General features: G+C 44.7%; 1 protein-coding gene across 1 annotated transcript; it reads right to left on the reverse strand.

Annotated features, from left to right (window-relative positions):
- Positions 1–613: 613 nt before the first annotated feature.
- On the reverse strand, positions 614–13060 carry LOC146383201 (spexin prohormone 2-like). Its single transcript, XM_084932555.1, has 5 exons — positions 12980–13060; positions 12322–12396; positions 12186–12234; positions 11628–11705; positions 614–966 (listed from the first exon to the last, which is right to left on the reverse strand). Exons 2-5 carry the CDS (start codon positions 12394–12396, stop codon positions 875–877), a joined length of 294 nt encoding a protein of 97 aa, XP_084788681.1. The 5' UTR covers positions 12980–13060; the 3' UTR covers positions 614–874.
- Positions 13061–13331: the final 271 nt, after the last annotated feature.

A 13331-nucleotide genomic window follows, 5' to 3' on the forward strand; every position in this document is an offset into this window, starting at 1 on the left:
CCACTGCATAACATGCTGGCTAGCCACAGGAGCACGTTCAGTGAGAGACTGAGATTACCAAAAAGCACCACTGAACAACAAAGGAAATCCTTCCTGCCTGTGGCCATCTCCCTGTACAACACAATCTAATACTCCGTAAACACTGCTATAGTTACATCTTTTTGCACACGCTCTTTCTTACTTATTAATGTTGCTGTCTATGGCAGATGTGGTTATATTTATTCATAACCACATCTGCCAACCCTGGATATTTATTATTTGGTGATTTGTATATATTGTATATATTGTGGTATTCCTTATATCTTAACATATTGTATTGCTAATAGTCTAGTCTGTTTTTGTTTTTGTTTCTATTAGTGTTACTGTACTGGAGCAACCGTAACCCACATAATTTCCCTAGGGATTAATAAAGTATTCTGATTCTGATTTATGTCTACTGAGGTATTTCCATAATGTTTCATTGCTTCCTTTTTTATAGGAATGTTTTCTTCGAACACTAAATAATTTCTGGAAATACATAATAGATATTCATTGATGATCCTTAGATGACGGCCTTTAGTTTTCCTACAATATGTTGCTGGCCTCTTCTGGGCAAAATGATAAACTGCAGCCATGATATTTACACAAACAGCTTTATTTCAAGCATTTTCTGTATTTATCTATATCTATGCATCTATAGAAAGCTATCATGCATGAACAATTCAAATATACACATAATTATCTAATAATTCACTGGCTTTACCAGAGCTGGCATGCTAGATTCTTGTTGTAGTACCACGTCACTGTGTATTCACTGAGGTGAAATGGTGTTTAGGCCTTTTTCTCAATGAACTGTCAGTTTGGATTGCGTGTACACAGTCTGAGCTGGTGTGTCTCATCTCTTCTGGAGGTAGTGTATGAGGACTTTCTCTGAGCTCAGAATGTGACTGGGTCTTTTGAAGTCCAGCGACTGCAGTTTCTGGATGCCTACGTACACACACATGCAAGCACACACAAAAAGGGAGGTGTTTAAACTGCCATGTCAACCAGACTTTATTATATTTATGCACATCAGTACACTCTTTTTCAAGAATATAGCAACAATGAAACTTTTTACAGTACATTTGATTATAAACCAACTTGAAGTGTAAGTCGTTTAAATCAGCTTTTTTATACCTCTACAGCAACAGTTTCTGAAGTGTGTAAAATGTGTTGCATAATGATAGAAATTCATTGGAATAAATGAACTTATTACTGCTTCTGAGTACAGTAAATTATTAGCGTTCACATTAAGACTTCTGTTTCAATGTTCTTAGTTTCTCAGTCCAGAAATAAAAAGCCACTATCATGGGAGTTGCCATAATGAAACTATTTGTTTTCAGGTTACTCTGGATAAGTTTAGAAAGGCCCTGTAGGTTTTTGTCTCATGGTAGCCTGGCCTTCAAATTTCCTGCACCAGCTATACTGTGGGTGTGATTTTTCATAAAGAGTTTGAACTTTGCACACAGCCTCTGGAGGACAAATGGTATCACTGCCTCTATGGATGCCCTTTTCAGGTTGTGCTGCTCTCTTCCAACAGGAAAGAGCTGCGTCTAGACTGAAGAAAAAACAACCCAAACTTAAAAACCTTTATTTTCACGGGTTTACATTTACTGTCTGTGTGTATAAATGGACTGGTTCTAATATAGTACTTTTCTACTCTACCTGAGCACTCAGAGCACTTTTATACAACTTGCCTTATTCACACCCGTTCATACAAGTACTTTTTTCTGTGCTCTTTCTATCTAACATTCACATACATTCATACTCCAAGATCGGAGAACAACGTGGGGTTTGTATTTTGCCCAAAGATGTTTGGCCTGCAGACTGGACCAAACCAACAACCTTCTGATTAGCAGAAGACCTGCTACAGCCACCCAGTGTGTGCAGGTGTGTCTGTGTGTGTGCATGCACAGGTGTGAGAGTTTGTATGTTTGTGTTTTAACTTCAAGGTTGACTCTTTATGACATTTTGTTTTGTTGTTTTTGCTATAAGACATTGTAGACCTACATTCCACCATCCATCACATTTCTATCACTAATACATTTCAGGGTTGTGGGGGACTGAAGCCTATCCCAGCTGCCATGGGGTGTAAGTGGGGTACACCTTGGACAGGTCACCTGTCTGTCACAGGGACCTACACACTGTTCTTTTTTTCTTTTTTTTCTTTTTTTTTTAAAATTATAAGCCCATTGTAATGAAATATGTTTTATAAATAAAATGGACACTGATACTAGTAAATGGACTAGTTCTTACACATCACTTTTAAATTCTACCTGGGCACTGAGAGTGCTTTATACAACTTGCCTCAGTCATACCCGTTCATTTAAGCACTGTTTTCTATCCTTTTTCTACACAAGTGCTTTCTATCTAGCATTCACACTTCCATGGATGCATCGGAGAGCAACTTGGGCTTAGTTTCTTGACAAGGATATTTGGCATCCAGATCAGCCAATCCATATTGATGCTGATGCTTTGGGAAGCCTGTGTTCTGGCTGTCATGGCCGTCATCCCTTTGCCTCTAGCCTCAACACAGGTATAGGTAGGTGGATTAGTGAACTATGTATATCTTGCCAATGTGCAATGCAATTCAAGTTCTCTGAAAGTAAGATACCAATCTAGAGCTGTGGGGCTCAGGAGGAGGAGCGTATCAGACCATGGTTAAAGAATTGCCAGAGACTAGCAACGTGGAAGTGGCCACAACAATAATCGGGTAATGAATGTCAGAGTCTCTACGCATTTTTTAAACCACATCCCTATCACCTCTCTGTAGTGCTGTGTGCATGAGCCTGATGTGCATGACTTCCATAACTCGAGCCGGAATTTCTCATTTAGATGTTACTACTACATGTGAGAACCAGAAGCTGTAAGAAGAGGAGAGCAAAATAACCAACACACCTGATTTTAAGTAATATAGAAACTGCATAATTTTCATACATCATAATGATGGATGATGGATGGAAATGCCCTGCAGGTATGCTGGTGAAAGCCATTAGAGAGAATCGTAATCCTTGGTTTATACCCATGGGCCTTGTGAGACAAAAGGTCAGCAGCAGAAGATTGTATATAGATTTCAGGACACTGAACACTGTAACGAAAGATGATTCACCTGGACTACATGTGTGGAATGATTTCTACCATTAATGGTTGCAAGCACAAAATTTACTTGTGTGTGCAACCCGTTTTACTTATCACACACAATGACGGATGTTTAGAGAGTAATTTGGGATTCTCTTGCTCAAGGACTCTTACCAGAGTGGAGGAGCAGGGAGTCAAACCATTAACATTCTGAGTAATGTTAGGAGCAGATAGGTTTGGGTTCAAGGAGGGAGGGAGCATATATTAACCAGGGGAAACCTACACACAGTAAAAAACTGATAATGCCAACTACAGTTTATTTAACTGGAACTTGAGGCCATTAAATGCTGCAAACTGAGAAGGATAATTTGACAGGAGAATGCTTTACAGTGTACTGACAATAACTTGCTTGCCGAGTTATGGACAGCAAACCGGATACAGCAGAACTATAGAGAGTAGCTCAGCTTGCCTCTTTTGAGTCTGATATAAAGTAGTGTAAGGAATAAATATTGTCTTTCCAGTTTTCCAGCAGGTTCCTGGTCAGTTTCAGTGCCCAGGAAAATATGATTTCACAGGAACTGGGGTGAGCAACCATTGAGCTAAATACTGTAAAAGAATGTAATGGAGAGTCTAAGAGCAGTGGATGGATGCCAATGACCCCGGGATACCACTGTTTAAAAGGTATATATGATTTTGCCGGATAAGACAGTATGGAGTGTTTGTTGCAAAATGTGTTAAACATGATATCTTACTAAAGCCAGCTGACACAGAGCTGCTGGTTAGAATATCTGATCATTTCAGTTCAATTCATTTTCATTTGTTCCAATTTTGAAGAGAAATCTCTTCACAACAGCCAACCAAATGATCAACTGTGGTGGACCACTAGACGGCTCCACTCACACCCAGTGTATAGGAAGTGTGTTCCTGTGTTTTGTGGCGCGATATGCGCAGTTGATGTTGGAGACGAATAAAGAAGGAGTGAGAACTGAGAGCTCTGTGTCGTTGATGCTTACCTCCACATTGGTGACCCCTGACTCGAGCATGCAACGGGCCGCAGATAACGCAGACTCCGCTATGGATGCATCAGCGGCCGCTGGACCTCCGCCTCCTGTTGCAGCTACGTTCGCTGTGGCGCTGAAACTGCCGGACTTTTGGCTCCATGACCCCCCGTCATGGTTTGTACACGTGGAGGCTCAGTTCGCCCTTCGCGGCATCTCGGCTGACGACACGAAGTATCACCATGTGGTGGCCTCGCTCGACCCGCTGGCCACCCGTCGCGCGATGACGCTCCTCCGGGACCCACCCGCCCAAGGGAAATACGCCGTCCTCAAGGAGCTGCTTCTTCGGCGCTATGCCCTCTCCGACGCTGAACGAGCCGAAAAGCTCCTCAACCTGTCAGGCTTGGGTGGCGGTACTGCGCTCGAGCTCATGGAGAACATGCTATCATTGCTCGGGCCGGATGACGGTGGTTTCCTCTTCGCCCACCTCTTCCTCCGCCAACTACCGGCCGCCGTGAGAGCTGTCCTCGCAAACTCCCCGCTTCTGCCTGTGAAGGATTATCGCTCCCTGGCTGAAGAAGCGGATCGCATTCTCCTGGCTAGCCGCACTTTCGACGTTCACGCCCTGGCTACAGACTCGCCGGCGGCACCTTCCACGCCTCCACCTGCCTCCCCCGGAGCATCCGCCCCCTTGCTGACGGCAGGGATTGCTACACGCCGGCACCGCGGAAGGAGCATCTGTTTCTACCATCAGCGTTTTGGCGACAGAGCGCGTCGCTGCCTGCCGCCTTGCGCTTTCACGGCCCAGGGAAACGGACCCGCCAGCGCGCCGTAGCAGCCGCGACCACTGGCAATACAGAAAGGCTGCTCTTCATAGAGGACTCGCGCTCCGGGAGACGTTTTCTCGTGGACTCCGGCTCCCAGAAGAGCCTCCTTCCCCCTACCGCTGCCGACGGACTAGCAGCGAACTGTGGGCCGCAGCTCATTGCAGCTAATGGCTCTCCCATCAAAACGTTTGGGAAAAGGTTGGTGACTGTTTGTTTTCATGGCCGGGATTTCCAGTGGAACTTTGTTGTTGCCGCTAGCTCTGTACCTATTTTAGGTGCTGATTTCCTGTGTGCTCATGGACTGCTTGTCGATGTTGCTAACAGACGTTTAATCGATGCTCTCTCGTTTTCTTCGCTACCCTGTTTTACTCGGGCCGCCGAGCCCCTGATTCGGGCTAATGTAGTGACCTCCGGGGATGCTTTTCAGCGTTTGCTTTTAGAGTTTCCATCGCTGTCTGTCCCTAATTTCTCTAGCACGGTAACGAAGCATGGGGTTGAGCATTATATTCCCACGGTCGGGCCCCCGGTGTCCGCGCGCGCGCGCGCCGCCTCGACCCCGCGAATCTGTCCATCGCTCGGGAAGAGTTTGCAGCCATGGAGCGCCTTGGCATTGTACAGCGTTCGAACAGTGCATGGGCCTCTCCGCTTCACATGGTGCCCAAATCGGACGGTCGGTGGCGGCCATGCAGAGATTTCCGCCGTTTAAATAATGCCACGGAGAATGACCGTTACCCCATCCCCCACAATCAGGATTTTTCTGCCAATCTCGCCGGAACGTTGATTTTTTCTAAAATTGACTTGGTGCGGGGGTATCACCAAGTTCCCGTGCGCGCCGAAGACGTTCCTAAAACCGCTGTCATTACCCCCTTCGGCTTGTTCGAGTTTTTGCGCATGCCGTTTGGCCTGAAAGGTGCCGCCCAGACCTTTCAGCGGCTGATGGACTCCGTTTTGCGTGGGCTGCCGTTTGTTTTTGTTTATCTGGACGATATATTGGTGGCCAGCTGCTCAGCGAGCCAGCACGAGTCCCATCTGCGCCAGGTTTTCCAGCGTTTGGCAGCGCAAGGCCTGATCATCAACCCTTCCAAGTGCCAGTTTGGGTTGCCTGTTCTGGATTTCCTCGGGCACCGCATTTCCGCTGAAGGTGTGGTTCCGTTGCCCGACAGAGTCCAGGCCGTTTCGGCTTTTCCGCGTCCCACGTCGGTTAAAGCGTTGCAGGAGTTCTTGGGGATGATAAATTTTTACAACCGCTTTCTCCCCAGAGCTGCCCACCTGCTACAGCCGCTCTATGCTGCCTTAAAAGGTAAAACGGCCAAAGATCCGGTTGACTGGCTGCCGGAACGCGTCCATGCGTTTTCCGCAGCCAAGTCTGCGCTGGCTGACGCCGCCCTGCTGGCCCACCCGCTTCCGTCGGCAGAGATCGCGTTGACCACCGACGCGTCCGACGTGGCAGTGGGTGGGGTGTTGGAACAGCGGGTTTCAGGTCTCTGGCAACCGCTCGCCTTTTTCAGTCGTACGCTCCGGGATGCTGAACGCAAGTACAGTGTTTTTGGCAGGGAGTTGCTGGCCCTGCACCTCGCGACACGACATTTTCGTTTTTTCCTTGAGGGTCGCAACTTTACTGCGTACGTTGACCACAAACCTTTGACATTTGCGATGTCCAAGGTCTCTGACCCATGGAGCGCACGCCAGCAGCGCCAGTTGGCGGCCGTTTCAGAGTTTACCACAGACATTCAGCATGTGGCTGGTAAGTCCAATCACGTCGCTGACTGTCTCTCACGTGTGTTGGTTTCTCCGGTGTATGTCGGCGTCGACTACGCTGCCATGGCCGCCGAGCAACGTGCTGACCCGGATGTCCTTGCCCTTCGGTCAACAAAAACGGGCCTCGTGCTGGAGGACACCCCGGTGTGGGACGGCGGTCCGCACCTTCTTTGCGACGTTTCCACCGGCCGCCCCCGCCCGGTGGTTCCCCTTTCGTGGCGTCGTCGTGTTTTTGACTTGGTGCATGCCCTCTCTCATCCCGGCGTCCGGGCCTCGGTCAAGCTGGTCAGCGCCAGGTTTGTTTGGCCGGGCATTCGCAAGGCGGTGAAAGAATGGGCAGCGGTTTGTATCCCATGCCAACGCTCGAAAATCCACCGGCACACACAGGCACCCCTTGAACCTTTCCGTGTCCCGGGTAGGCGTTTCGATCACGTTCATGTGGACCTGGTTGGTCCCTTGCCGCAGTCACAGGGTTTCACGCACCTTTTGACTGTGGTGGACCGCACGACCAGGTGGCCGGAGGCGGTACCCCTGGCGTCCACGGCAGCGGTGACGGTGGCCAGGGCATTTTTGTCAACGTGGGTTTCACGTTTCGGTCCCCCTGCTGACATTACCTCGGACAGGGGCCCCCAGTTTGTTTCTGAGCTTTGGTCTGCTATGGCTGACGGCCTGGGGGTCAAGGTCCACCGCACCACAGCATACCACCCGCAAGCTAATGGGATGTGCGAACGGTTTCACCGGTCACTTAAGGCCGCGCTCCGGGCTTCCTTAACAAGTGGCGACTGGGTCGACCGTCTTCCGTGGGTTTTGCTGGGATTGCGTAGCGCGGTTAAAGAAGACCTCGGGGTTTCCCCGGCTGAACTGGTCCTCGGCCAGCCTCTCCGGGTCCCCGGGGAATTCTTACCTGAGAGCCCTCCCCCATGTTTCGATACCTCTTTGTTGCCTTTTCGCCCCCCAAGACACTCATTTCCTGTTCCTGGTCCTGTGCACCACTGCCTGCCTGACACTTTTGTTCCGAGTTCGTTGGACTCTGCTCGTTTCGTTTTCGTCAGGCACGATGCCCATAGGACTCCGCTGCGTCCACCATATGACGGGCCATACAGGGTTCTTAAACCAGGCGACAAACATTTCATTTTGGACTTTGGCGGTCGGCAGGAGGTTGTCTCTGTTGACAGACTTAAGCCTGCACATGTTATGCAGGAGGATCAGGTGGTCCCGGCCCAGGCCCCTCGCCGCAGCCGCCCACCTGCCACCGGGCTGATGGATTCTGTTTTTTCCCCCAGGAGCGACCCAAAATCAACGGAGTCCGAGTCGTCTGCAGCTTTTTCTGACCGCCAGTGCCACCCTCGCTCCCGGGCTGGGTTGCCCTCTGTCAGTTCCCCACCCCCCCGGTTCAGCCATTCCGGCCGTTTGCTTAAGCCCCGGGTCCTGGACTAGTTCTGCTGGGTGTTCGGGGGGGGGCATGTGTGGTGGACCACTAGAGGGCTCCACTCACACCCAGTGTATAGGAAGTGTGTTCCTGTGTTTTGTGGCGCGATATGCGCAGTTGATGTTGGAGACGAATAAAGAAGGAGTGAGAACTGAGAGCTCTGTGTCGTTGATGCTTACCTCCACACAACACTCTCCAGGAGGACGGTGAATCCATATCCAAGTCTACCATAAAGAGAAGACTGCATGAAGGTAAATACAGAGAGTTCACTGCAAGGTGCAAGCCACTCATAAGCCTCAAGAACAGAAAGGCTATATTCGACTTTGCTAAAAAACAAACAAACAAAAAACATCTAATAAAGCCAGTTCTGGAAAAAACATTCTTTGTACACATGAAACCTCTACCAGAATGATGGCAAGAAAAAAGTTTGGAGAAGGCGTGGAACAGCTCATGATCCAAAGCAAACCACATCATCTGTAAAACATGGCAGAGGCAGCCTGATGGTTTGGGCGTGCATGGCTGTCAGTTGCTCTAGGACACTCATGTTTATTGATGATGTGACACAGGACAGAAGTGGCTGAATGAATTCGGAGGTGTTCAGAGACATACTGTCTGCTCAAATCCAGCTAAATGCAGTCAAATTGATTGGGTTTCATAATGCAGATGGACAATGAACCAAAACCTACAGCCAAAGCAACCCAGGAGTTTATTAAAGAAAAGAAGTGGAATATTCTTGAATGGCCAAGTCAGTCACCTGATCTTAACCCATTTGAGCATTTCACTTGTTGAAGACTAAACTTCAGACAGAAAGGCCCACAAAGAAAGAGCAACTGAAAGCTGCTGCAGTTAAAAAGGAGGAAACCCAGCATCTGGTGATGTCCGTGATTTCAGGACTTCAGGCTGTCATTGCCAGTGAAGGACTTTCAACCAAGTATTAGAAATTAACATTTTATTGTCAGTTATTTAATTTGTCCAATTACTTTTGAGCCCCTGAAATAAAGGGATTGTGTTAAAAATCCTTTAGTTCCTCACGTTATTATGCAATCTTTTTGTTCAGCCCACTGAATTAAAGCAAAAAGTTTGCACTTCAACTGCATCTTGGTTGTTTCGTTTAAAATTAATTGTGGTAATGTACAGAACCAAAATGATAAAAAAGTTGCCTCTATCCAAATATTTATGGAGCTAACAGTAATAACTGCAGTTAACTCAGAAAGACCAGTTGGAGAAAAAGAGTCAAAATAAATATCACTGGTCATGTAAATAGCTGTACATGATGTTATGTCTGTGAGTAGCTTTTTCCACATGTGACAGACACCGGGGCACATATTTTTTGACATACAAATGCACAAACACACAGACATCCATACACGCAGATGCACATGAATACTCAAAAATAGTAGCATATAGCAATAGTCAGTAATATCAGTAGGATTATTCCAGCTTTTGATGAGCACCATTGACAGTAACTACAGTCAGAGGTCCAGGGAATGAACACGTTTATCTAAATTTATCCTATAATCCACACAAGGCTATCAGAAGTCCACGACAGATTTAGTTCTACTAACGAAACATAAAAAGAGAGAAGCACAGAAGAGCAAAAGAGAGAAGCTCACTGACCACAAGCCCTCACAGACTAACTGGATGGATCACCATACCAAAAGAACACACTAATTTACAGAACTCCTCATTCAATAATCAGTTTATAGACCAAAATGGATTCTAGTCCATAATATCTTCTTCCAGTCTTCAGTAGTCCAATGGCGGTGTTTCATGGCCCAGAGAAGCCTCTTTGTCTTATTCTGATGTCTTAGCAATGGCTTTCTTGCTGCATCTCATCCTGTCAAACCTACAGCTTGAAGTCTTCCTTTCACAGTTGAAGCTGAGACTTGCTTACTACGACCACTATTAAGCTGTGAGCTGCCTATCACGCAAGCTGTTAACTCTCAGAAACTTGTCCTCTGGTTCAGTTTTCTGCATAAAGATTACTTAAAGCATAACTTACATATATAGTAGAACTATTATAATATGTCCACTTTATCATAACACTGAATATGGGGGAACTGTCCTCACTGTGAATGCTTACAGGCTGCAGCCTATGAACAAATAAAACTACTTCAGCTGTTCACAGTGGGTCACCACAGCAGGTAGAGCTCCATATTTGATATAGCAGACTTACATGAACTGACAAAAATGTCCCTCCAGACACAGTCCTCTCCGGATTTGGATCTCCTCTTTGGATCTTTTGCTGTTCAGCCAAATGTGTAAACCACTGCACTGTGGTGCTACTACATGAGTGAAATACATGACGTATATTTTGGAATGATATTTCATCTTTAGGCTGCTTCTTTGAGGTTACTATTGCTGTGATTTGGCACTATATAGAAAGAACTGAATTTAACTGATTTATCCAAAAATTGATTATGACTGCGGAAGTAAGTTGTAATTCAGCTCTTCACTTTTTTTTTACCTGGTGCTGAGTGGCAAACTTTTGAAGTTGAAGTCTTGAAGCTGTGAAGTTTTGAAGCTCCCATTCTTGTGGGGTTTTTTGTTTGTTTTTTGCCTTTTGCTTTTTTTAATGACTTCATCGACAGCTACATTTTTTCCTCTGTTTTTTTGACCACAACAAAGAATGGGAGGGAATCTCAGTATTTTATTTGTTTCTATAATGGCTGACATCCCATGTAAACATCCCATGGGACATGACCACATGGTAAGTAACACTCTACACTCTCTCTGTAGGATCTACAAAACTTCGTCAGTCATATTCAGTAAGGGCTGACTTAGACTTTGTAGTCCTGTGAAGGAACGTTTCTGTGGCTTGAATATTAAACTGTTAGAATGCACAGAGGGAGCTTGTCTTTGCTGCTGCAATTTGAAACCAACATGTTGTTTGGATTTCTTCATCACCTGAGGCAGAGGTCCTCCAAATGACTGTGGCTGTGGTGAATGGATGTGGATAATTAATGGATTCAGGCCATCCTGCGACCAATTACTGCACATGCAGCTGAGCACTTTCATCTATTTCAACTCCACTGACAATTTCAGAAAATCTTTCATTTTCTGTTTAATCTCTTTATTGTATCATATTAAACTATGACTGTCTGAGATCTGATTTTTTTTTTTTCATTTTTTACTTATCTATACATGTATCTGTCTATTTATGGCTGCTGTAACACAGGAATTTCCCAGCACGTGAGATAAATTGGACGTGGGGGGTGGTGGGGGGTAGAGTTGTTGATATTTTTTGGCCCATTGATATGGCACTTCAAAGTTGGGTTACGTGAATGCAATTTTGTTCCATTTTGAATGGAAACAAGTTATTCTCTGTTTACTTTTTGTACTTTTTGGTTTTCTTTTCTGTTATTCTCAAGTTGGTATGAGGAATCCATTTCTTTTTTTGTACCCATTTCACCTACCTCATCTCTTCCCTATATATCCCTTTAGAATAACTTTGCTTAAGGATACTATGTTAATAAGGCTTTCAGAAACAGAATGAGATAAAATCATGCCATACTGTACCTCGGATCACTGCATACCAGCCAAGGAGGCACTGCTTCAAAACACTGTTGTTGTCCTCTGAGACAAACCTCCTGCCATCTGACAACAAAAATTGGAGAAGACACTGATCTTCTTACATGTATGATTCTCAGATGTACTGTAAAATAAAAAAGTCAAAGCTAACACAACTAACAGCTGAACTCAAGAGCTGCTACGGGAGATCAAGTGTGTTACTGATATGTTTTAATAAACATATGGTTCTGGGGCGCACAAGCGAAATGAGAATTATAGGAATTGACATGTATAACCAGATTTACTTATTTTAAACAACCCTATCTCAACAAGCTTGAATCATAAGATGTTCTTTTTATTATTCCAAAATACATTGTGAAGATTTTGTGTTACAAAATTATACAAAATGTAATGCATATGCAATAACAGTAAACTGAATGCAGAAAATTGAGACATATTATTAAAAAGTTGGGATGATTGTTTTTTAAAAAGTTTAAATTAGACCTAAAATGAGTTTGACATCCCCGATATAGAGAGAAAAAGCGTCTGTGCTGTGGTTAAACTCACGTTTGCCCTTTAAGTACATCATGGACTGAGGGCCCCAGTGGATATTCAGCTGAAGGGGAAATACACAACAAATGTTTCCTGGTAAAATATGTGTTACAGAAAATCAGTGGAACAAGTGAGTGGCTATGAGTTTTACCTTCTGCGCATAACAGTAGTCAACAAACAGGCAGATGACTAAAGTACATGTCCAGATAACTGCCACTTTCGTCATCTGGGAATAAAAAGCAAACAAAAAAAATGTTTGTTGTCCAATATTTTGTATCCTGTACATCAACATGCCAACATTGTAAGAATCAGAGAAGTGTGTTAAGCTTCATATCACTTTATCATGCCGAAGAGCTGAAATTGGCACATGTTGAATGTATGTTGCATATTTTATATACATGTATCTGTAAATAAAATGTTTTCAAAAATCCAAGAATAGGTCAACAAAGTTGTTGCCTTTACTTTAATATAATTCATTCATTCATTCATTCATTCATTAATGACAAATCAGTAACACAGTAGATTAAAATAATTGTGTCTATTAGTCAAAAACAATGCAACTAGTAAAATAATTGAAATCCAAATATAAAATAATGTAGTAGTTAAAGGCATGAAAAAATGTCATACACACACACACACACGCATATATATATGTGTGTGTGTGTGTGTGTGTGTGTGTATATGACATTTTCACTAAAAAATACTAAAAAAGCTGATGAATCTACTTTAAATAGGATGCCCCCAAAGAAGCAAAAAAACCCCAAACTAATAAAAAAACAACACACACACACACACTTATTTCCACTTACTATATCTGCTGTAGCGATAGCATTCAATCCAGTTGCAGCATGTGTGAGTGTGGGTCGGAAAGATATTCCAGTCTGCTTATATCTCCAATGAAAAGCAGGAGTAACATGTTCGATCCAGCCCCACATGAAGCCTGGCAGGACTCCTGTTTACTAAGAGCTAAAAAACAGACTGACGTCAAGACTGTGATGTGCAGTGAGGAACATCAATCATGGATCTGTTATATGAGGTCTATAAGTGGTGTGTTTGTGTGTGAATGTGTAACATTGTCCCAGTGAGTAACAGATATTCTATATTTTTACTGTTTTATTGCTGCTATTTTCATGAAATGTTTCCTAATATCAGAAATTATTC

This window comes from Perissodus microlepis, chromosome 7, assembly GCF_051167445.1.
Source record: "Perissodus microlepis isolate ML-2025 ecotype Zambia chromosome 7, ASM5116744v1, whole genome shotgun sequence".
NCBI classification, from domain to species: Eukaryota; Metazoa; Chordata; class Actinopteri; order Cichliformes; family Cichlidae; genus Perissodus; species Perissodus microlepis.